The following is a 23,176-nucleotide window of genomic DNA, read 5'->3' as shown; positions in this document are numbered from 1 at the left end:
TCATAGGCATATTCAGAATTAATCAAACCAGATCAGAGTCCTCGCAAGTATCTTTAACATTTGGCTCCTCTCTCCCGAACTTAGTGCCGCCAAGGATCTCGTGTGGGACTTCTTTAGTTATTTCTGGTAAACACGAGGTTGGCCCTGCAAATGTTGAGATGAAGGGGATGCTGGTCAATACCACTCTTTCATGTGCCTAATTATATTAGTACTTAGCTAAGTCTAGCAGCTCACGGACAGAACACTACTGCCTAATTATATTGCTTACTAGCTAAGTTTAGCAGCTCACGGACATAACACTATTACCTAATTATACTTACTAGCTAAGTTTAGCAGCTCATGCACAGAGCACTACTCCCTCCATTACATAAAATATCTCATATAATTTTTTTTATTTGTTTCATATTACATCTCATTTTTCTTTTAGTTCCCGCACCTATTTATTCTTAATTCAATCTGAATGGCCAGGCACTACAAGCGAGAGAGGCCTTCGTACAAGTGCACAAATTTGTACGAGGTGTTTTGTGAAACTGAGAGAGTATACAACGAATCATTTTCACCGCCGGTTCTAAATGCTCCATCACAGCCGGTTTTCGCATTCGCGTGGAAAAGATCGACGGTGATAATTTAGCACAGAACCAGTGGTGATGATCATTTTCACCGCCTGTTCATGGTGCTATAATCTTTTATAAAATTATAGAAAAGATCAACGGTGATAATTTAGCACATGACCGAAAGTGATAATCTTTTAAAAAATTATGTAGCAACGAACTGGCGGTGAATATCTTTTAAAAAAACATGTAAAAAATAGATAACCGCCGTAATTTTTTTAACCCAAGCAAATTAAACCGCACAATCGCCCCGTCACAAGGCCGCTCAAGGCACAGGATTTTGAGATAAACAAATGTGCATCACAAGGATTCAAGAACTCACAATCTCAAGTCTCTCGCCCAGCTTCTCCCATAAGCCGTCCCAACGAATTTGGGAGACTAGGCGAGGGGGTCGTATGTGAGAAGCCAGAAGTTAAGCCCAAAAAAAGAACCCTTTAGGCGTGAGTGCGAGGGCATCGTTTCCTTTTCTCACATCCGGCGCAGCCGCACAGCACGGCTCCCATAGTTCTTCCAGCCTAGTTTCATTCGCCTCGAGAGAGAGAGGGGGGAAAGAAAGGGAGAGAGACTAGAGAGATCATGGGGGATCCCCTGCTGCCCATGGCGAGCTCTTCCACGGGTGCCCGTAGTTCCATTCCATCTCATGATGTTGCTAATTAGTGCATCGTTGAGTTGACTTGGGGGGAAAGAGAGAGAGAGAGAGATCATGGGGGATCCCATGGTGAGCTCTTCCACGGGAGCGATGAACTCCCTCCTCGATAAGCTGAGAGTACTGGAGGACCAGTATCCCGACCTCGCTGAAGGCCTGCGAGAGAGTCTAAAGAGCCTAAGCGATGTCCTGCACAGCTTTGCTAGGCAGAGGAGGAGGAACTCCCTCATCAACGAGTGGATGTTGCAAGTCCGGGAGCTGGTCTACGACATGGAGGACTGGATCGACGGCGATCCCTCCAAGGCGAAGCCGGACGAGGAATTCGATGTGGAGGAACAAATCGAAGAATTCAAGGCCCAGATCCAAGGTGCACTGGAGCGCTGCAAAAGGTACGGCCTTCTCAGCAGCACAGCGCCTAGTACTTGTGCTGCACAAGATGCTGAAACCAGAGAATTAGTTGCCATGGATCCTAAACTGCTCCATGGGGAGGCGCCTTGCCGCCTTGTGGGCAGCGATGAACCAAGGAATGTTCTTGTTAACCACCTGATGGACCAAGAACAGCGGCGAAAGGTGGTGTGCATCGTGGGAACCGGAGGAATTGGCAAGACAACTCTTGCCACGGGAATATATCGACAGCTGCAAGGACAGTTCAGCTGCGGGGCTTTCGTGCATCTTGGCCGGAACCCGTCCGTGAAGACGACCCTGATCAGTATACTCAAGCAAGTAATGCCGGATTGGCACTGCGAAGAGTATTTATGGAACGGCTACAACTCTGAAGACATGGGAGCATGGGACGAGAAGAAGGTCATCGATAAACTCTGGGCATTCTTAAAAACAAAGAGGTACTGAACCTTATCTTATCTTACTATTACTAACTGAATATTTCTCTCATTGTGATATCAAGCCATACCCAATACTGATGTTCACTTTATCATTTTCTTTTTGCTAGTTATTTTGTTGTGCTCGTCGACATGCGGAGCATATCGACTTGGAAGAAAATCAGTTGTGCTTTGCCTAATAAAGGCAAGTCTTCTGATAGGATATTGATTACAACTTGCACCAAGGATGTAGCAGAATCATGTTGCATACATCCCAGTGATTTTGTTCATCCGATGGAGCGTCTTAGTGAGAAAGATTCCAAAACATTATTTCATAGTAAAGTACCTGATTCAGAACAACATAGGCTGCTTGAAGTTTCTGATGACATGTTGGAAATGTGTGGTGGTGGGGTGCCATTGTCCATAACTATTACAGCTGCATTATTATCTAGGAAATCTGCATGCTCGTCACCTGACCAATGTCATTCCACACCACAATTGATGAGAAAGGTACTGGAGATCAGCTATGATGATCTACCACTTCCTTTGAAGTCTTGTTTTCTGTACTTGAGTGCTTTTCCTGAAAATCATACCATCAAGAAAGATCGTTTGATAAGAAGATGGGAAGCTGAAGGATTAATTGCTAAAAGAGATGGAGAAAGCTTGTGGGAAACAGGGGAGAGCTACTTTAATGAGCTTATCAATAGGAGATTGATTCAACCAGCATTTGATGATGATAATGATGAGCCGACTGGTTGTACTGTCCATGCTGTTGTTCTTGATTTCATGGAATCCTTGTCAGCCGAAGAAAACTTTACTACTGAAGGTGCAAAGTTGAAGTGTGGACTATTTCCTTATGAAAGGGTCCGGCGAATCTGCCTTGACTGCGGTGAAGAAGATGAAGGTGACGCCTTGTTTTGCAGTACATATTGTTCTTTGGAACAAAAGAGTCAGGAGGATGACTCAAGCAGTGAAGAAAACTCAGTTTATGCCCAAGACGAAGCAATTTCTTTGCACCTATCTCAGGTGAGATCACTTGCATTTTGTGGGGATGTTGGAAGGATCCCTGATCTTTCAGACTTCAAACTTCTACGGGTGCTAGATCTCAGTGATGCCAAGGGCTTGGAAAACGAACAACTAGGAAGCATTGGATGTTTGTCACTGCTGAGGTACTTGGCACTTGGTGGGGCCGATGTCACCGAGCTGCCTCAACAAATTATGGAACTTGACCACCTGTCTACCTTAGATTTAAGGCAGACTGAGGTAAAGAAATTACCAGAATTTAAGGGCAGAAAGTTGGTGTGTTTGCTTGCAAATGGTCTCACAATACCGGGAGGAGGAATGAGGGAAATGGAAAAATTGGAGGAACTATCAACGGTATGTCTTGGTTGTGATGGCTCACTCGCTGACAATGTGGTAGGGCTTGTTAACCAGTTGATGCGGCTGCGGATGCTTGGGGTAAGATTTAGGATGACGCATAATACTTCAGAAGCGGAACGGCAGGGCATCAAGCATTTGGTCGAGGAGGTGGGGAGATCAAACTTGCAGTTCCTTTTTCTTGATGAATACCCTCATCGTCTGCTTGACTTACTTGCTGGTTGCTGGAGCCATGTAAGGCCACGTTACCTGCGGAAATTTGAGCTAAGATTGGACTGGCTATTGTGCCCCCTAAAAGTACCACAGGAGATCTCTTTCCTTGTTGACCTCACTCACTTGCATATCGGAGTTTCAATAGTAGATGCAGAAGGTGTCCGCGCCCTCGGGGGGCTGCCAAAGTTAGTCCTCCTAAAATTGCATTCACTGCGGCCACAACATGGCCTCACCGGTGAACCACAAAGGTGAGTAATTTTCTTTATCGCATTGCATTGCTCTAGGCAAATGCTTAATTAGCTTAGTGACTGACTGTACGTATTCATGCATATTCCAGCCCAGCAAGGTTGTCCGTGAGCAGCAAGGATGGCTTTCAGCGCCTCAAGGTGTTCTGGTACGTCTGCGAGCATGGTGCTTGGACGGGGCTGCAGTTTGAAGAAGGCGCCATGCCGCACCTCCGAAGGCTTCTGATTGACTTCCAGTCATCGGAGGATACAGACTTTGTGCTTGGTATCCAGCATTTCTCTTGTCTCGTGCAGGTCCGTGCCACCATCTACTGCGGGCCAGCTACTTCAACGACAGTTTCTGCCGCGGAGACACACATCAGAGACCAAGTGTCTCAGAACCCCAACAATCCCGTACTGGAATTCAACAAAAAACGTCAAGGACGTTTGGTGAGGCGTCTAGGGCCGCCCTCTAATGTAAAGCCATCGGCAGTGATTACGATCCGCAGCCTGGACCAGTGGACCATGATGAACGAGGAGGCCAAGGGCAACAACAAGCTGCTCGTGGTTGAATTCACTGCGCGGTGGTGCCGGCCATCCCGCACCATAGCTCCCTTTTTTGCTTATCTCGCCAACAAGTTTCCAGATGCCATTTTCCTTAAGGTTGACATTGATGATATGGAGGATATTGCCGAGACATTCGAAGTTCGTAGTGCGCCAGTCTTCCTGTTCATGAACAGGGGAGAGGTTAAGGACAAGCTTCGTGGCGCACACAAGGAAGAGCTGTTTGAGAAGATTCAGCTGGCCCTTATGGACAACTGATACACTGTGCGGTGAGCTAATTTGATCCTTTAATTTCTTCGCTTGTTTGATTTGGATTTCATCCCTGGGACCTATAAAAGCCTACAATGACTATGTTATCACAGATTATTGCCTAATGTGGCCATGTAATTCCTTACAATGTGTGTCAGTCAGACTGCAGTAATGATTAATAGTCCTAATAATACTGTGAGCTGTGAAATTGTTTGTGTCTGTGGCCCCTCGTTCATATACATCTGTTTCGTAGCTAGATTTCCCGAAAGATTTTATTACGGTTCATCTGATATATATCTCGCTCATATACATCTGTACAGAATTGGATAGGAAACCTCAAATGCAGTTTTTGTAACCATAATGAGAGTATACAACATCTCTTCTTTGACTGTATTCTTGCTAAAACTATTTGGCATGTTGTCAGGATTGCCCTAGGCATCAATAAACCATAGTGATCGGTTGCGAGGTTTCTTTGACTGTTCATACCTCTCGAATGTGTTTTCTGTTCTGAAGCAGAATCAGTTCACCATCTTTTCTTTGACTGCATTGTAGCTAAACAATTGTGGTGCACTGTTTCTAATTTTTTCACAAATCTTTGGGTACTAATCTGGAATCCATTGCTAGTTTGTGGGTTACTAATAAAAAGCATGATGTACTTAATTCCATCTGTGTTTCTGTCTTGTGGAGTATATGGACTTTTCGTAACAATATGATTTTTGATAACCAGGTTTGGTTGTCTCTCAAGCAGATTTGGTGGTTGATCCTCCAGTCTCTCAGAAAGTGGACACTGCTATTCAAGGATTGTATGATGGACAGCATGAACTCATTCTGCCAGAAGGTTTCCCAGATCCTAAGGGCGCCTTTGGAGCTGACATGGATCTGAAGAAGGTTGCTCCAGGCCTTCTTCACTCACCTACTCTGCGTCTTCAGTAACGGCGGAGTTATCCCTGAAGACCCTGGTTGCCTGCAGCCCCTGCTCCGTCTTGGGAAACTCATCGCCAAGCGCTGAACTGCCATCTTCGCTGATCAGGAGCAAGCTGGCTCAGATCGTTCGACAATACTCTGACAAGACCAGCGGCTCCTCTGAAGCGTAGCGTTAACACAGCTGTCTTGTGCTTTTAGGATATTCCAGTCTGGCTTTTGGTTAATGCTCTGTTCGCTGATTGTTCTGTCAGCTTACCCGGCAAAACAGTCCTGTTTAGTTTTCCTGTATGACACTAAAAAAAGTAGCTAGTTGATGGTGGCTCGTAACTTTAGAAGTGAGATATTGTTACTTTCTGCTTTTTAACATTCTTTTTCAAAGGTTTGGTTGTCAACTTTAGATGCATTAGTTGACTAGCAGCATAGGCTCGTGATGGGTAGCAGCATAGGCTCGTGATGGGTGAAAAGGTGGTTTCAAGGATGTAAAATACCTTCACGCGATCCGATAACCTGCTGTACTGGCAATGTTTTGAAGTGTTCTGATTCCCGTATTTAAATTGTGTTTGCAGTGGTATATTTGAGATCAACTGCTCAAATGATGTCAAAATTCAAGGCATCATTGGACCTTGTACTTCCCTGGAGAAGGTATGCACTTGTTACATGCTAATATTTTAGAATGCGTAATAACTCTATCTGAACAAGCCTTTTCACATTTTGCTGTTTGTGCAGAAAAGTCCTATATCCTCAGATACAGTTGTAGGCCAGGGGAACACTAGCGCTTGGAAGATGTGTGGTCTCGATAGGAAACACTCTGTCCAGTACTCCTTCTGTGTCATAACTCTTGTCGAAATATTACATGTACATCCATTTTTGGACAAATTTGAGACAAGAATCATGGAACGGATGGAGTATTTGATATTGCCAAAAAAGATGGCCCTGATGCAATTGGTCAATCAACAGGCAATCAGTCAATCAGTTCTGCTTCCAATTCTTAACCTAGTACGGAGTCTGCTTTTTGCCCTTAATATTTTTTATGAACAATTGATACTGTTAGAGAAAGAAACTCAGGTGTCGGGCTGGCAAGGAAGATAGCAGCCTGATGGGCATATAGAATGAGGCACTTGGGATTTAAAAGTGTGCAAGTAAGCCTATCAGCATGGCAACATGCATGTCTTTGTTGGGGTGCATTTTTCTTTCACTTCCTGGTTGGTGCATTGCGACGACTTTCTGCTGTTGTTGTTGTTGTTGTTGACAGCAAGCGCATTGCGACGATTTTAGTTCTCTTGTTGAGCGGATTAGTTGTGGTAGGCTGGTAGCTGAAGATTGGAGTCGCTGGACGACATCTGGTGTATCCGTGTATATACTGGACTAAAGTATGTATGGGCTTGAGGGCTTCAACCTAAAGAAGCCTATATAGAGCTTCAGTTATGGGCCTCTCATTTATCTGTTGGAAGTTATGGGCGTAGTTTTCTGATGAACGCGCATCACAAAAAGGACTGTTTTCGGGCCGACAGAAAGATCTCATACGGAAATGGCAGCCCATAGCCCAGTAAAGGTAGGATTTGCGCGGGTTAGTCTAGCGGCCATGAAGCAGCCGACCAGGAAAGCCCAAGAAGAAGCTGCGACTTACGCCTCGAGACAGACAGACACGGAGATGAGCTTGGCGCTTCTGGGAGGCTACTCCTCCGCCGAGGACGACGACCCCGCCGCCGGCGCCGGCGCCGAGCTGAGCGACTCCGGCGGGTCATCACTAGAGGAGGCCGGATCCGACGGCGAAGAGGATTCCGCTCCCCCGAAGCCGGCTGCGAAGCCCCGCCGCGGAGCAAACCCTAGCACTGGCGCCGATGGAGGCGGCGGGGACTCCTCGCTGCCGTCCGCGTTGGATGTCTTTGCGGAGATCTCTGGGCCCCCGGATTTCCTCAACCGAAGAGTCGCCGAGCCCGAGGAGGCGCGTGAGGCGCTCGGCGTGCTAGATCGCCGTTCCAAGGAGGGGAGAAAGCTGCCACCCCCTGGTGAGATGTTTAAACTAGTGCTGATTCGATTGCAGACTATCGTATTTGATCATTGGCTCACTTCTGAATTGGCTGTTTTTGACACTTAACCAAGTGATTCGCGTGGTAGTAAGTAATGCACGGTCTCTTGCTTACCTGTTTGGTTCAAGCAGAACCAATTGCACGAATCCGACATTGTCAGCGTATCATATGGCAAGTCTTGTTGTTGCTTCTTGTGTTAACTTCCTTACTGCTCGTTTGAGATATTTGATTATAGAATTGCATGGCCATGGGTTTAGTTGTGCTGTCAGTTGCATCACAAATACATGCTCTGGTTCTAAACTTCCTTGAAAAATGGTTAATAGGGATTCAATACACTTATGCAAAAGATGGGAAATGCTCTAATTCGGTTCAGTGATGCTTGGGCATATGAGCACCTATTTGGTGGGTGTTCAGTGTGAGGGTTGCAATAGGATTATATATAGTTATATACTGTGTGATGTTCGTAGTGCTGCTAGAAATTGCTTCTTTGAGTTGGCAATTTGCCATCCAGTCTCACATTCTCAAGAGTCACCTTGCAGAATAAGGTCAGGAATATATAGTTGGGATTTCCGCTGGTATCCTACTCTTACTTTTTCTTGTGAGAAGTATCCTACTCTTACTCAGGTTTATTTGTTATACCAAAGGATTATACACTTGGGTATCTAGCTTTACTTCTTGCAGTTAACATTTACTTGGAAATATTTGGGTAAAACAGATCTTTTGAGATGGACTATATCGTGAAAATCTTGTCATCCATTATGCATGTTCGTCAAATTTTCCTTATGAATTAGACCGGCACAATGAACGAACTGCAAAATTAATAGCTTGTTCACATGCTTGAATATGGGATTGTAAAGCAGATCCTATCAAATGGGCTGGCATCTGATTATATTCCTAATTATACACATGCCGATTATTGTAGTTTGAGTTCATGTTATCCCCTCGCTAATTTGATTAAAACTATATTCAGGTGCAGTTGTGGCGGCAAAACCACAGATGGTTGCCATTCGTGAACGAGTGAGCAGTGACATGAAGAATGGTGCCAATCCTCCAGGTTCTGTCAAATGTTCATCTAAGATATACTCCCTCTGATCCTAAATTCTTGTCTCAAATTTGCTCAAATATGGACGTATCTATTCTTAAAAGGTGTCTAGATACATGTAATATTTCGAACAATTTAGGATCGGAGGGAGTAGTTGGCCATTTTGAATTAGATTGGCACGATTACTAAATTTCAATATATCCAGCTTGTTAGTATGCTTGAATATCATATACTCCATCCGTTCCAAAACACAACTCATATAGATTTGTGCACTTGGACCAAGGCAGCTCTCGTTTCTAGTGCTTGGCCACTCATCTTGGATTAATAGTAAATGGATGTGGGTAGTTATTGGCCGGGTGCGGGTACCAAGAGAAAAATGAGGTGTATTGTGGAACAAATGAGAAAAATTTATATGAGTTGTGTTTTGGAATGGAGGGAGTACATATTAAAGCACATCTAATCATATGTGTTGGTATATGATAATAATGTTCCTTGTTCCACTCATCTCAGTTCTCCTATTTCGAATTCATGTTGTCCCCTGGCTAATCTGACTCGACTAGAAAACTATGTTCAGGCACGGTTGTGAAGGCGAAACCACAATTGGTTGCCACTCATGAAAGAGTGAGCAGTGACACGAACAGTGGTGCTGATCCTCCAGGTTCCATTGAAGGGAAGAGAAAATTAGGCGCTACAAATCCTGGTCCAGAAGATGCTGCCGATCTTCTAAGGTAACACATGGTCCCTTTCTCCAGTATAAGTATCACACAACTCAACAAAAGCATGCAGAGCTTACATCTTGTCTGAATTATTTAGACCATCTGCCTTCATACCTGGTTATGTCTTTTAGATCTCTAAACATCTTTTTTTTTCATTGTACTTGTAGAATGTGTCTCCAATGTGGTATACCAAAGACCTATTCACACGCACAAGGTATGGTATGCCCTGTTTGCAATGATAGACCGGCGCAGACAAAAGAGCCGGAAAAGAAGAAGGGTTCCGGTATCAAAGACAAGGAGAAAGTCAAGAGGATGAGAGGTCAATCGTCGCATGCATCATGGAAAAGCGAAACTGAGATGGCTCTGCGGCAACAGTTTGACTGATTGCTTAGTAGTGGCACCAGGAATGTTGTAACGAGATTTAGTAGGTTGTAAAACAGTGGAGAACTTTTGCAGCAATCCTTTCCTTGTAAGCAAGCTTGTACCACTGGCTCACGGTGGGTTCCAGATTATCATCGTTTGTTTTCTTGTTATCTGCGCGTGTTGTTTTGATAAGGTGTCTCCATTAATGTTTCCCAGTGAGCACTGTGAGGTCCTGCTTGAAGACTGAGACTCTTACACTCAATGAGATTCTTTTTAGCAAACCGTTTCCTGTGAAATCTTGGCAGAATTGGTACGGATCATAGGAGGGCATGTGGCATAACATGGCCAGGCGGCAATGCCCAACGTGAGAGCAACATATGGAGACAAACAGATCCACTTGCCGTGATGATGATTGACGTCTGCAACAACGTTTTTGGGGTCGATAAACCGTGAACTCCTACAGTAGCCTCTCGTTTACTACTTCCGTCGGTGTACATATAAGGAAATTTATCGCTGCCAGATGTACGAGCGAACGGGCAAGCAGGTAGCCCGGCCCTATCAACCATGATCAACGTTTCCACTGAGTAAATAATGCACGATCAAGACGAGCTGGGACACAGAACCACAACAGCTCTTTTTTAAAACCTTCCGGATCGGATCGACGCCACGGGCCACGGCGACAGAAGGCCCCACGCAGGCACGCGGCCTCATCAACCACTTCCATTTTATTATACGATCCACTCCCCAGAAATCTCTCCACATCTCACACATCCCCCACAGCCCAGCTAAGATCTCCATCGTCATCCTCCATGGCTGCCAAGCTCGCCGCCCTCCTCCTCCTCGCCTTCTTCGCCGTGGCGTCCTCCGCCGCCGCGCTCCCGACTCAGACCAAGGTAACAGCTCCCTCCCCCACGGCTTTCTTCACCCCATTGTCCTTAGTCCACAGGGAATTCTTGCCGTGGTTTCAGTAAAAATAACCACGACAAGAATTTAGGACCGGAAGTACAGTACTACTTTGTTAACGGGATCTCGATATGCAGCTTACAAAGGGCGGTTTGGGTGACTCCGGCATGGAGTGCGTGTACACGGTGTACGTGCGGACGGGGTCGATCTGGAAAGCCGGGACGGACGCCAACATCACGCTGGAGCTCAAGACTGCCACCGGCAACGGGGTGCTGATCGAGGACCTGCCGCGTTGGGCCGGGCTGATGCCGGCGGGCCACTCCTACTTCGAGCGGGGCAGCCTCGACATCTTCAGCGGCCGTGGGCCGTGCCTCGGGGCCGCGCCGTGCCGGATGAGGCTGGCCTCCGACGGCACCGGCCCGCACCACGGCTGGTACTGCAACTACGTCGAGGTCACCGTTACTGGGCCGCACAGGGGTTGCAAGCAGCAGCTGTTCACCGTCGAGCAGTGGCTGGCCAATGACGCGCCGCCATATAAGCTCGAGGCTGTTGTTGATCAATGCCCCCGGAATGATGCTGCTGCTGCTGATGGCGTCGCCCAGGCCTGATCTGAACGGCTGAAGGTCTTTGTTGTTTTGTGTGTAGTGGTAATAAGCTGTGGGGCTGTACGTGCCGGCCGGCTCGTGTGTGCCGCGGCACTGAGATGTACACTAGAGTTGTGAGCTCGTCGTCGTACGGATGTGCTACTGCTGCTGGTGAAATAATCGGGACCTGATTTGTATGTGCTGTGAGAGTTGCGACTAGAAGCGGTGTGGTTCTGTACGTACATGGTTTTTGATATGGTATTCCCCTCGTATTCTCTTGATCTTTGGCCCATGTTCTGACGTGTATCGTGTTGTTTCTGGTCCGCTGCTCGGTGGTGCGTGCAGCGTACTCGTGGGTTCAGTGTATCCGTGTTGCTGTGCAGTCGTGCAGACGAGACGTGGGGTGTCCGTGTCTCGAGCTAGAAAAGCCAAATTTCACGTTGCACACCTGCACACACAGCATGTAGGCCACGCTGGTTCACAGTTTCTCAAGCCAGGGCACCCGGAACCGAATTTTTTGGGTGACTGATAGTTCTTCCATAAACTGACTGGCTGATAGTTCTTGTGTGCATTTTCCTCCAAAAAATAAGTTCTTGTGTGCAGGCTGATCGATTGTTCTCCAGGCACCGGCCGGGATCATATTTGCAGCATGGTTTTATGACGAGCGGTTGGAGCGCATGCACATCGTCTGAACGCCCAGGACCCCCATGACCGCCGGCCAGGTCCACCTGATAGAACCGCCCGGCCCGGCGGACGGACGCCTCACCAACCAGGTCGACAACGTTGCTGCAATCGTCCTATATCATCCTTAGCCACCCCTCGGCACTCTGCTCACACATCATCCACGCTTCCAATTTCCAAAATTCCACACAAGGCCCTGTCTCTCTGCAGTCTGCAATCTGCATCCATATATGGCTATGGCTAGTAGGCTCGCCGCGCTCCTCCTCGTCCTCGCCGTCGCCTCCTCCGCCTGCGCGGCGCTCGCACACGGCCGCCACCACGACGACCTCCCGGCCCGGACGACGACCAATGCACGTCCCATCAACCCAGCACATACTCAACCAGAGAGATCACACTGTTATTCCTGTTCCCCCGTGTGCTGACTGATCATACATACATGCAGCTGACAAGGAGCACCGTGGCAGGCGGCTCCGACGACGACTGCGCGTACGTGATGTACTTCAAGACGGGATCAATGCACGAGGCCGGGACGGACGCCGTGATCTCGATGCAGCTCTCGTCGGGGGACTGGGGAAACAGCCTGCTGGTGGACGACCTGCCGGCCTGGGGCGGGCTCATGGAGAAAGGCCACGACTACTTCGAGCAAGGAAGCCTGGACGCCATCGCCGGGCTTGGGCCCTGTATGGTGCCCTGCTGGCTCAGGCTCGTCTCCGACGGCACCGGCGTCTACCCTGGCTGGTTCCTCGACACCGTCGAGGTCACGGTCACGGGGCCTGGAAGGCGGGGTTGTGGACAGTATTTGTTTGATGTTAAGAAGTGGCTCTCTGCTGATGTTGCGCCCTATGTGCTCGAGGTCTTCGTCAACCGCTGCTCCGGCAACCATGGTGCCGTGGCTTGAGGACTAGCTGCCGATCGACCAGATTGGTCAGGGTACGGTACTATGTGTGCTGTGATGAGAGTTGTTTGAGCTAAATAATAGTGTGTGTTCTATGTCGATCTGCCGCGGCACGGATGCTGCTGCTGCTGCTGGTGAAACAATCGGGCCGGGCCTGGTTTGTGTGTGCTGTGATGAGAGTCGTGAGCTCGTTACGAGAGCCCGAAACAAAATATGTTTCTGAATAACTTGGCATTTCGTACGTACGTGCCCTCCTGAGTCCTGACGCGTGACCGGCCGGCTCCCCACGGTCTGCTTGGAAATTTTTTCCTCGCCAATACCTTTTCGAGAAAAGTTTTTTTTTGAGGAAAAAAAATCATTAGTGTGTCGATGGTTTCTCAAAAGAACAATAGAGAACAAGTTGGCAAGCAAGCACAGAAAGCCTACAGTTCTTGCGAGCCCGAAACTTTGTATACGAAACACTTATCATACCCATGGCAGAGTCTTGAAGGCCCGGCCCAAAATCATAAAGGGGCCTTTTTGGGTCCTATGGTTGTTTGAAACAAAGTGGAGCTGTAAAACTCTGAGCATTGCACTGCACTAGCACAATGCCCGTGCTTTGCTACGAAATCGTTAAGAATGATTTTTTTATATAATTTATAACAATGTAATTTTAGATTATGGGCGAACGTTATTAAAAGCTAACGGCTAGCTTTGTTGGATGTATAAATTATGAACCCAAACTCATGAAGATTTGAGAGCAGATGCAACATGAAGAGATCGGGGGTTGTCAACTCACGAGAATGCACGTCCAACTTGTTAGGGGCGAGAAGAGAATGACTGAGAAGAAGTGAACGGACGACCACTAACTCCAAACTTTATAAGGAGGAAAAAATCCCTAGCCTCGATTCTATGCGAAAATAAAATATGTGCTCAAAGGTCATGAGGGTACATATATGCTTTTAATTTATGGTTGGTTTAAAAAGAGCTCAAACAAAAATTAAGTTCATTAAAAAAAACTTGAGCAGTAAATCTCAGGATTATCTTCAAATAGTTTGCAAAAGGGTTTACACCACACAACTAGATAACAATCTGCAAGTGCAGTGGACACCGAAAGTTCCATTTTTCGTCCCTCAACAAGTTGTCACGAAGTTTGTTTCTTGTCTCTTACCAAAATTTATTTGTTTTTTCATCCTTAAGCTTTGAAAAACAGACACGTTTCGATGTTTCGTTCCTCCCTTGAACTGAAGCAATAGTTTTTGTCCACGTGGCATGGTTTTACCTCAGACCTGCCACCGTGGATGGTTTTTTGTCCTGAAGCAACACGCTGGCCTCCACGTAAGATTTGAGGAACGAAATCAGATCTATGGACGAACGCAAATTGATTTCAGATCGACCTTGTGCTTCGTAAGTTTGAATGCTTCTGTCGGAATGGATCGAGGCAAAGATGAAATGTGACCGGTTCTGAAAGTGCAAAAGAAAAAAAAAAGATTAGTACACGATTTTGTCAAGGTACGAAAACCAAACGCGTGTGTGGCAGAAAACAATCCACAATGGTGGACAAAAATGCTGCTTTGATCGGGGAAGGGATGAAATATGTCTGAGTTTGAAAGTTCAAAAATAAAAAAGATAGTACTAGTACAACATTTTGTTAAGGTACGAAAATCAAACGTTGTGATAAATTGACCTGGGAGTGGACTGCTTAGCCTTGGGGTAGGTACACGATCCGGTAGAGATGGCTTCCCCCCTTCAGAGCTCCGTGAACAAAAGGACACCCCTCCGAAACACTACACAAATCGCTGGCCTGGCGTGCTAGCTATGCGTGCCGAGCACAGCAAACTTTCGCAATCGCAACGAATCTGTCGCTCCATCTGTTGGCTCGTGGAGGAGGGCCCGGCCAACCGCGCCATACCTCCTTCTCCATTCCATTCCATCCTCTGATCCTCTCAAATCTCAACAGTGTACTTTGCTTGATGCATCCCCCCCGCCCCATAATGGCACACGTTTTTCTTAAATGAATTTTAGCCCTCCTTTAATCCTTTACACATCACCTTCAGGCTCGATCACTCATGCATTGCACACCAACTTGCTTTCAAAACCAAAAAAACTCAAAAGAAAAGCACACAACAACCCTTCTCCCCCGGCCCTTATCATTGCTTTGCAGATAAACAACGTTGGCAACCTCATTAGCAGTAGCACATACAGATTAATGGGTGCTTTGTCAGTGCTAATGGTTACGCGAGACCATCATTAGCCGAAATTCGCCATATGATTGCATAGGATTAGTTATAACAAGCTAGTAGTGGCGATGAAATAAGAAAAAAAAAGGCATCGATTGTTGTTTCTTTCGTTTCCATGATGATCAGTGTTTGCTTGATTTGAAGCTTCATGGGAACTGCATCGTGACAGATGCGGCCATAATAATAATGCATTTTCATGCACTCTCTGGCCGGAAGAGAAGAAAATGTGTATACTTGGCTCAGTTGGCTGCCTATGAAATTGTTGAATTATTGGGCGTTAGGCGCCGCCCCGGCGTCGTGCCACCTTCCACATGTTCGTACGTCCGGGGAGATCAGCGTGTCGTGTGCACGGCCACAAAGGGACGCACTTGAGCTTCCAAGTTATGGAGCTGCACGTACTGCACTGGACCAGTGGACCACCGTATATATGCAGCATGAAGAAGCATAGTCATGTCATTATAATGTCGTGTCAACTTCGCAAAAAGTTTCGTAGATCGACTTGTAGGAACTGTATCTATGTACTTGCATTGCATCCTGACTTACAAACCTGCAAGGTCTGAGCATGGAAGTTCATAATATGTGGATCAAAGTACAGATGCTGGCATCTTAATAGCAAACAGAGTACTGCGAAGAGTGCAATATGGGGAGTATGTACGCATATTAATTACTCTAATTTGTTTTCAAATTGAGAACACCATTTACTCAATCATATAAGCAATAGATCTTTGGCTTTGGACCTGATTAAGCGGTATTCATCCAAGCGAGTTCTTTTGAGTTTCTCCTGCGAGTATGCACGAGGCTTGTCCAGTTAAGAGGATCGGAGCAGATCGATCGATGTAGTAGTACAAATTTTGTATACGAACGAATCCAGGCAAGATCATGACAGCACGGTGAGATCGATCATATCAGATTACTACCCAATGTGTGTGCCAGCTTAGACTTGCATCTACACGTTTGTTGCACATATGAAAGTAGGTTAAGCCGTTAAGCTAGCTATATCCTAGCACCTACAATTTCTTAACACCTGACCTTACTATAGAAAAATATCTCCCCTCATAATGCCGCACTTGACAGTTCACGCACATAAATTCGCTCATATGCAAACAGTAGATCACATACATATTCTTTCTGATTGGATCACGTTAATGTAATCTGGAAGCTGTGGTGGACTGTAGCTTCATCAACACCCAGTAGTAGAAAAAAGTTTCAGAGGACCACGTAAAGGAGACTCATGCGGTCATGCCCATCATCATCGATCGTCAACTAACTCCAAATCCCCCAATATTTTAACCAAGCGCCTGCAGATCAACCGAGCGCCGCACGCTAATCTTTGCACGGACGTGGCCAAACAGCAGCAGGACGCCATTGCAACTTAGCATATTGGTACTTCCTTTTCGGCTTTAGCGCCAGCGGCTAGCAGCACCAACTGAAAGCTGGAGGAGCCCGAGCTTTTAAAACTACCAGCTAAACAGCCAGCCGGATCACTCATCACAGCACAGCCAGACCAGAGAGCCAGCCTCAAGCTTCACAGAATTCGGACACTTTGAGCTCGGTCCCGGAGTTAGCTCAGGCTCAGCTGTTGTGACCATGAGGGGAAGAAGCAGGAGGGGGAGCAGCGGGACGGCGGCGGACTTCCTGGTCTGCTTCCCGTCGCGGACGCACCTGACCCTGATGCCGCCCAAGCCCATCTGCAGCCCGTCGCGGCCCTCGGCCTCGGAGCGCCGCCACAGCACGAGCGGCGGCCGGCCCGGCCCACCCCCGCCGTCGTCGTCTTCCTCCAGCGCCAGCGCGCACTACAGGGCCAGCAGGAACGCGAGCCGCCGCCAGCGCCACGCCATGGACGTCGTGGCGGGCGTGGACGACGAGCCGTCGTCGCCCAAGGTGACCTGTGCGGGCCAGATCAAGGTCTCCCGGTCAGCCAAGCCCAAGGCGGCCGGCGCCGGGAAGAAGCCCGCAAAGAAGTCTTCGTCGTGGATGCAGGCGCTCGGGATCAAGAAGGACGCGCTGCCGTTCCTGAGCGCGCTCCATGGCGCCTTCCGACTCAACAACGTCGCCGGCTGCTTCCGCAGCTTCCCCGGCGCCGTGGTGGAGTACACTTCCGGGGAGGAAGACGAGGAAGAAGAGGAGGAGCAGAGAATCGAGCAAAAAACAGAGCATGGCGACGCGCTGGCAAGGTGGTTCATGGTGCTAGAGGAAGGGAAAAGGATTCCCAGGAAGAAACAGGAGCAGAAGCCGGAGGAAGAAGAAGAAGAAGAATCACACGAAGAAGAAGACTCGGCGCCGCCGGCGAACGCGCTGATGCTGATGCGGTGCCGGTCGGCGCCGGCCAAGGGGCTGGCGAGGAGGCTAGGAGCAGGGGAGGAGGACGAAGAACTGAAGAGCGCCAAGAAGGAAGAAGAGACGCAGAAGGAGACGGAGAAGGAGAACCTGGTGGTCATGAGGTACCCGCCTGACTTCTTCCACGTCTCCGTTGACATCGCCAAGGAGACGTGGATCGTCGGCGGCGACGACTCCGTCCTGCGCTGCCGGAGCTGGAAGAAATGATGATCCATCTATCCCGTCTCGTTCCATCAACAATGTATGTGTGATTTCAGACTTTTTACTGCTCGATTTCGCCCCTCTTTTCTTCCCCGGATCAATCGAGAGTTACTGAGGTTTCGCGAAAAGGATTCGATCAGCACGTGGCAGGTTGGTTTCGAGAAGGCCAGCATGTAGGTCTCTCAGCGAAAACAAGCTCTGCACTGTAAATATGGGTGCTGTAAACTGTAACAGAGATCCCTTACTATATTTTACCGAGGTACATGGTGGTAAGTAGTAGTACTTGTGATATATTGCGAGTAATATATGATGAACTATGGTATAGCACCCTGTCCCGGATTTAGCTGCAAATTCTTTTGTTCTTTCAACAGCAACTTCGGTTTGGAACTACAGTTGTTCGTCAGAAAAGGCTATGTTCTAACAAGAACTGTACTTATGGCTTATGCATGCCCATCGCTGTCACTACGATCATCTGATGCTGATGGACCTAAAAAGCAAAGTAGGGTTGATCAGAAGTTGATTTTGGAGAGAATTCCATTTTCTTGATCTTTTATTCGATTTCCATATTTCCTAACATGTCGCAAATATTAACTTATCGCCTCCTCTAAGCTTCTACTGCGTATCTAGTGCAGACGATTTATTCTTTGCTTTGTAAATCCACAAGATTACTAGAATTGATTCCACCCAACGATGTGATTTGACATACCAATTTAGAAATACCAGTGGTTCACTTGTCGCTGATTTAGTAGAACTTTGTACTAAATCCGCGACAAGTAATATGGGTCGGAGGGAGTATAAGATTTGAATTTTCAGTAGTCTTGTCTGAATTTGAATGAATATTACTTAAGCAGATCAACCCCCCCCCCCCCCCCCCCCCTCTACCAGCAACTTGCGTTAACCTGGCTCGACGGTTAAACTCTATCATACATAAGAGATATTTCAACATTTTCTGGTCTAACATAAATATGTAAACCCAGTCTCAGTTCCATCTGCAACAACAGAAAATATGCATAGTGCGTAACTTGGAAGCATTCTGGGGGCTACTGTGTGATTATTGTCGAATTGCATAACCAAACATCTGCATCTTAAATTGACAGATGTAAACTGTGGAGAGAAAATGAACTCTAATAGACACAACCCTACAACATGGGTAGCATACAGCCTGTACTCTAGTCAGACACATAGGGCACAACACACCACATCATTGATCTAATCATGTTCTGCGCAAGTAGGTACAATGTATGAAGCTACCTGTTCTAATTTCTGCAAAGGGGAGCCTTCATCAAATGAATAGTCACACATTTTCTGTTTGTAAAAGCATTCATTTTAGTGTACAGTCCTTTTAGTTCCTCAGTTGGAGAGGCAAACTTAAATCTTCAGAAAATCCTGGGCGCCACCACTGAAACCTCACAATCAAACAAATTAACTGACTATACACCACAAAGGAGCAAGTATTATGTACAGTTCCATCACTTCATTCTCTTTTTGCAATTTGGTGTATGTTTTAACAAAAACAAGCATACATGTTTGGCATGAGCAGACTGCGCGAGTTCTTTTGTTGAAAGCCTTGTCGTCTTCAGAACTTGCAGTTGATTCTCCAATAGTCGGCAGAATAAACAAACCTACAAGGAAGAATAAATTTTGTTATGATCAACCTACCATTGCTTTGTTCTAAACAAGCTGCACAAGCATTGGAATCTGCCTGATTTTCAAACCACTCTTTTGGTTTCTTTATCTGCATGCGCGCGGTCATCAAATCTTTTCCCAACACCTAACCACCTAAATTACGGAAGATAAAGGCACTAAAGTTTTTTAGAGCCGACACATATATGAATATGACTAGTGTTGAAGAAGTACTACTGGCAGAGACTTTGATGCTAGCATGCAAAATGTATCTAGTTTCTGTTCAGTATCCAAACAATTTATGAGCAAATTTCTAAGTCTGATTTGTCAACTCGTAAGAAGTACTTGACTCCTTTTTTTGTAGAGACACAAAATTTAATTACTAATGCATTTTTTGTTTACAACTATGGTTAAAAAATTCACATGCCAATCAACTGAACAACTGGCCAGTGATGGGCATAAACAGTTAGGAGTAAGCTGCAATTACCTGACGTCAATGCCGAGATATTCCCCCATTCCTCTGGCTCTTAACCTTGGCCTGCACCTCCGCGAGAGCCTTCTTCACGTCCTCGTTCTCCGGGAGCTCTTGGATCAGCACCTGGTAATCTCTCAACGCCGCCTCCCACCTCTCCAACTGCAAGACCCCAAACAAACAAACCCAACAAAATATGAATAAACCTGACGACAAAACGAGATCGTTATACACGCAGCGAAAGCAATTGTAAATTAACGCGTCCTGGACCTTGACGTTGCAGTCGGCCCTTCTGAGGCGGGCCTTGCTGTACGCGGGCCGTAAGGCGAGCGCGGCCCCGCAGTCCTCGACGGCCTTCTCGTGCCGGCCCAGCTTGGCGTGGCACGCGGCCCGGTTGCACAGCAGCACGCCGCTCGTCGCCTCCCCGCCATTACCCAGGCCTTCGCCGTAGGCGGCGCACGCCTCGGCAAACCGGGAGGCCTTGAAGAGCTCGTTCCCGCGGAGCCTGGCCGAGGCCACGACCTTGGCGCGCCGGTGCACGGCCGCCGCTTCCCGGCCGGCCGGGTCCAGCTGGCACGCCGCCTGCGCCGCCGCCACGGCATCCTCGAACCTCCCCGCCGCCATGTCCACCTGGGCCCGGACCGTCAGGGCGTAGGCGTGCGCGGTGGTGCCGAAGAACTTGGCCGACTCGTCGGCGCCGAACCTCGGCGCGCCGCCGCCACGGAGCGCCGCGTCCGCCTCGTCGTGCCGCTGGAGCTTCAGCAGCGCCTCGGCCTGCAGCGCCAAGACCTAGCAGATCCATCGAGGCCGTTCGCTAGTGTCAGTCAGATCGAGCGGCTGGTATGCCATGGCATGGCAGGCTGGCGGGCGGAGACTGACCTGTGGGGCGCAGTCGGCGCCGTCGGAGACGGCGGCCTGAGACTCCTGCAGCACCGTGATCCAGTCCCTGAGCTTGCGCGCGTCGTTGCACTTGGCGATGCGGCTCTTCACCGACTGCGCGCGTGCCACGTCGGCGCTCGTCGAGTGATCCTTGGACGACGATTGCTTGAAGAAGTTGATGGCCTTGTCAGGCTCTCCTAATCTGACAACACGCACCAGCGATCGATTTAGCGAGAAGCATTGTAAGTAAACATTTTCAGACACGAACTTCGGTTCAGCTTATGAAAATCCTTATGAAACTAGCTTGTTGGAATGATGATTGTATTGTATATTGTACTCAGTGTTTAGCAGTGTATATATAAATGAAGGTGGCCTTGTTTATCTGTCACAGGCTGCGGATTTTGACAAAGTGCAATCATTGTCTTGAAAAAGTGATCGAGTAAGAATGCTTGTTGAACAAGTGATTGGCTACGGAAAGTGCCAATCATCAATCAACGGACAATTCACGGAGCGCTACAACCGTGCTAGAGTGATTTAAGGAAGGAGGTTTTGCTTGACCTGGTGATGCAATGATCAAGTGTTTCATATTTCATTCATATATTAACCAGCTAGCACACGTAGAATACAGATTAAGGCATCTATCCAGGCCGTAATAATCAAAAGGGGCTATTCATTTCTTAGGGAAAACGCTAGGGGTTTCCAAGGATTAACAAATTAACAATGCTGCTGACAGTATTTCTCAGCCTTAACGCACCATCAGTCCGATGGCGATGTGATGTGTGTTGCAAAGCAGCCACGCCATTTTCTAATTCCCCAACAGTTCGTTAAGCGCGCATTTAAATTTGGTTGCTGGCTAGCCGCCATGTAGGTGTACGTCCTGGTTCTCCACGAAACACCCGTATGTAAGTTGAACAATCAGTTGTCAGAGAATTAGACCAAATCATTTTATTCCACAAAATCTGAGATCATATGCCTATCAGTGAAACGGAAATTTAAAATTAAATAATTCCCCTATTGAGTAGAGTACATCGCAGCATTGGACATAAATTTGATCCATGCCAATCCTGATTAATTATCACGCTGTCAAAACTAAATTCATGACACTCACAATTTTGATGCCAACTATAGCAAATTACCTTCAGATCTATCAGTACTAGAAGATGAAAACAGGCATCCATGCATGTGTGAATCAACAACAATTAGGGAGCGATCGAGATGATCAAGCATCCAATTCAATGCCGGACGGGAGGGAGGAAATGACAACAAATTATCTGACTACGTACCTGAGATAGAGGCCGCCAAGGCGGTGGTGCGCGCGGCCGTAGGAGGGATCGATCCGGAGGGCCTCCTTGCAGTCCGCGACGGCCTCGATGAGCCGGCCGAGGGCCGCGAGCGCCGCGGCCTTGTTGCTCCAGTAGGCCGGCCGGCAAGGGTCGACGATGATGGCCTGGTCGTAGAGCGCCACGGCCTCGGCGTAGTGGCCCTCCCGGTACTCCTGGTTCCCCATCTCCTTGAGCTTCTCCGGGTCCGTCCTGTGCGACAGCGCCCGGCACAGCTCGCCGGCCGCCTTGTTGTTGCCCACGATGTTGCCCATACCCGTGGCCGTGGACGCGTACCCGTTCTTGCGTTGGGGCGTTGGGTTGGGGTTGGGGCGTTGTTGTTCGAGCGAGGCGCGGGCGGCCAAGGCGGAGGGGGAGCCGGAGGCGTTGAGGTTGCCGAGGTTGCGGTGCATCATCATGTTGCCGGAGGTGGCGCGCATCATCTGCGTGGTGCCCTTGACCCGCTGGTGGTCGTGGATCATCTTGTCCAGCTCCGCTGCCATGCCCGTGTACTCTGCCCCGGCGTTGTTGGCCTTGGCCGCGGGCTTGATGGTGGTGTTCTTGTCGATCGCGGACGATGTCGGCGGCGCCGCGATCGGCGCGTGCGATGGCGTGGTCCGGGGGCGGTGGCGCACGAGGGAGGAGGAGGAGTCGGCGGCGGGCTTGCTCCGGTGCGCCGGGTAGTGGTTGGCGTTGGGCGGAGGCGCGGTCGACACGGGCGCGGGCTCGTCGGGGACGGGGCCGTTGTTGTTGAAGCGGGAGAGGTTGGACATGGAGGCGGAGCGGCGGCGGCGGAACATGCCGGTGTAGATGCCGAGCATGTTGCAGCCGGACGGCGGCGGCGGCGCGCGGCGCGACTCCGTCATGGCGAAGCTCTGCGGCCGCGCCCCGCACGCGCGCTGGATCGGGTCGGGTCGGGGTCTCTTTTGCGACGAAGGGCGAAACAAGGACCGAAGGAGATAGGGAAGGTGGCCGTTTGCACTTTGCAGCGAACGACGAGGCTGCGAGAACTTGGGTTGGGGCAGGAGGAATGTGGGGAGCACCGCATGGGGAATTTAAATGGGGGAATGTTACATGAATCACCCTGCCTTTTTGGACTTCATTCATTCATCCTGTGGGGACCTTTTTCCGTGTGATTTGTGTTTCTTTCTCCTTCCGGTGAAACTCCAATCGTGATCACACTTTGATAAATTGCTGTGCGTTTAGATTCAGTACACGAACTCCGACGCACTCCAGCAATTGTGAAATAAGGAAAGGTGCATCCAGTTGTGATTGTGATCACACTT

At 48.4% G+C, this 23,176-nt stretch overlaps 6 protein-coding genes across 8 annotated transcripts; 5 read left to right on the top strand and 1 right to left on the bottom strand.

The window, feature by feature from the left end:
• Positions 1-987: 987 nt before the first annotated feature.
• On the top strand, positions 988-6,552 carry LOC100843275 (disease resistance protein RPM1). Of its 3 annotated transcripts, none has more exons than XM_024460695.1 (5): positions 988-2,099; positions 2,207-3,913; positions 4,003-4,722; positions 5,451-6,268; positions 6,353-6,552. In XM_024460695.1, the coding sequence occupies exons 1-3, from the start codon at positions 1,315-1,317 to the stop codon at positions 4,709-4,711; spliced, it is 3,201 nt and encodes a 1,066-aa protein (XP_024316463.1). In that variant the 5' UTR covers positions 988-1,314; the 3' UTR covers positions 4,712-4,722; positions 5,451-6,268; positions 6,353-6,552. The 3 variants fall into 3 exon arrangements, with proteins under 3 accessions (XP_024316463.1, XP_014756346.1, XP_003573086.2); XM_014900860.2 differs by having other exon boundaries at positions 4,003-4,724; positions 5,439-6,268; XM_003573038.4 differs by having other exon boundaries at positions 989-2,099; positions 5,430-6,268.
• A 676-nt stretch (positions 6,553-7,228) lies between these two features.
• LOC100824805 lies at positions 7,229-10,018 on the top strand. The gene is made up of 4 exons (XM_003570576.4): positions 7,229-7,635; positions 8,627-8,710; positions 9,273-9,426; positions 9,582-10,018. The coding sequence occupies exons 1-4, from the start codon at positions 7,278-7,280 to the stop codon at positions 9,796-9,798; spliced, it is 813 nt and encodes a 270-aa protein (XP_003570624.3). The 5' UTR covers positions 7,229-7,277; the 3' UTR covers positions 9,799-10,018.
• A 408-nt stretch (positions 10,019-10,426) lies between these two features.
• Positions 10,427-11,545, top strand: LOC100824499 (PLAT domain-containing protein 3). Its single transcript, XM_003570575.4, has 2 exons — positions 10,427-10,670; positions 10,818-11,545. The coding sequence occupies exons 1-2, from the start codon at positions 10,587-10,589 to the stop codon at positions 11,286-11,288; spliced, it is 555 nt and encodes a 184-aa protein (XP_003570623.1). The 5' UTR covers positions 10,427-10,586; the 3' UTR covers positions 11,289-11,545.
• Positions 11,546-12,081: 536 nt separating this feature from the next.
• LOC106866451 (PLAT domain-containing protein 2) lies at positions 12,082-13,085 on the top strand. Its single transcript, XM_014900691.2, has 2 exons — positions 12,082-12,295; positions 12,388-13,085. Exons 1-2 carry the CDS (start codon positions 12,176-12,178, stop codon positions 12,841-12,843), a joined length of 576 nt encoding a protein of 191 aa, XP_014756177.1. The 5' UTR covers positions 12,082-12,175; the 3' UTR covers positions 12,844-13,085.
• A 3,259-nt stretch (positions 13,086-16,344) lies between these two features.
• Positions 16,345-17,948, top strand: LOC100824193. The gene has a single exon (XM_003570574.4). It carries the CDS (start codon positions 16,647-16,649, stop codon positions 17,601-17,603), a length of 957 nt encoding a protein of 318 aa, XP_003570622.1. The 5' UTR covers positions 16,345-16,646; the 3' UTR covers positions 17,604-17,948.
• Positions 17,949-18,659: 711 nt separating this feature from the next.
• Positions 18,660-22,935, bottom strand: LOC100842355 (inactive TPR repeat-containing thioredoxin TTL3). The gene is made up of 5 exons (XM_003573035.4): positions 21,855-22,935; positions 20,572-20,773; positions 19,963-20,481; positions 19,708-19,854; positions 18,660-19,219 (listed from the first exon to the last, which is right to left on the bottom strand). Exons 1-4 carry the CDS (start codon positions 22,754-22,756, stop codon positions 19,714-19,716), a joined length of 1,764 nt encoding a protein of 587 aa, XP_003573083.3. The 5' UTR covers positions 22,757-22,935; the 3' UTR covers positions 18,660-19,219; positions 19,708-19,713.
• Positions 22,936-23,176: the final 241 nt, after the last annotated feature.

The sequence above is a fragment of the Brachypodium distachyon genome, chromosome 3, assembly GCF_000005505.3.
Source record: "Brachypodium distachyon strain Bd21 chromosome 3, Brachypodium_distachyon_v3.0, whole genome shotgun sequence".
Classification (NCBI taxonomy): domain Eukaryota; kingdom Viridiplantae; phylum Streptophyta; class Magnoliopsida; order Poales; family Poaceae; genus Brachypodium; species Brachypodium distachyon.
Note: the sequence above shows the minus strand (reverse complement) of the source record. Positions and strands in the feature narration are given on the sequence as shown.

Bases quoted from the DNA above. Each gene is read 5' to 3' on its own strand.
- LOC100843275 (XM_024460695.1), top strand. From the start codon at position 1,315: ATGGGGGATCCCATGGTGAGCTCTTCCACGGGAGCGATGAACTCCCTC. The intron at 2,100-2,206 runs GTACTGAACCTT...TCTTTTTGCTAG, and splicing joins GCATTCTTAAAAACAAAGAG to TTATTTTGTTGTGCTCGTCG. The intron at 3,914-4,002 runs GTGAGTAATTTT...TGCATATTCCAG, and splicing joins CTCACCGGTGAACCACAAAG to CCCAGCAAGGTTGTCCGTGA.
- LOC100824805 (XM_003570576.4), top strand. From the start codon at position 7,278: ATGAGCTTGGCGCTTCTGGGAGGCTACTCCTCCGCCGAGGACGACGAC. The intron at 8,711-9,272 runs GTTCTGTCAAAT...AACTATGTTCAG, and splicing joins GAATGGTGCCAATCCTCCAG to GCACGGTTGTGAAGGCGAAA. The intron at 9,427-9,581 runs GTAACACATGGT...TTGTACTTGTAG, and splicing joins GATGCTGCCGATCTTCTAAG to AATGTGTCTCCAATGTGGTA.
- LOC100824499 (XM_003570575.4), top strand. From the start codon at position 10,587: ATGGCTGCCAAGCTCGCCGCCCTCCTCCTCCTCGCCTTCTTCGCCGTG. The intron at 10,671-10,817 runs GTAACAGCTCCC...CTCGATATGCAG, and splicing joins CGCTCCCGACTCAGACCAAG to CTTACAAAGGGCGGTTTGGG.
- LOC106866451 (XM_014900691.2), top strand. From the start codon at position 12,176: ATGGCTATGGCTAGTAGGCTCGCCGCGCTCCTCCTCGTCCTCGCCGTC. The intron at 12,296-12,387 runs GCACGTCCCATC...ACATACATGCAG, and splicing joins CGGCCCGGACGACGACCAAT to CTGACAAGGAGCACCGTGGC.
- LOC100824193 (XM_003570574.4), top strand. From the start codon at position 16,647: ATGAGGGGAAGAAGCAGGAGGGGGAGCAGCGGGACGGCGGCGGACTTC.
- LOC100842355 (XM_003573035.4), bottom strand. From the start codon at position 22,756: ATGACGGAGTCGCGCCGCGCGCCGCCGCCGCCGTCCGGCTGCAACATG. The intron at 20,774-21,854 runs GTACGTAGTCAG...GCGTGTTGTCAG, and splicing joins CTTGGCGGCCTCTATCTCAG to ATTAGGAGAGCCTGACAAGG. The intron at 20,482-20,571 runs GTCAGTCTCCGC...TGGATCTGCTAG, and splicing joins GCGCCGACTGCGCCCCACAG to GTCTTGGCGCTGCAGGCCGA.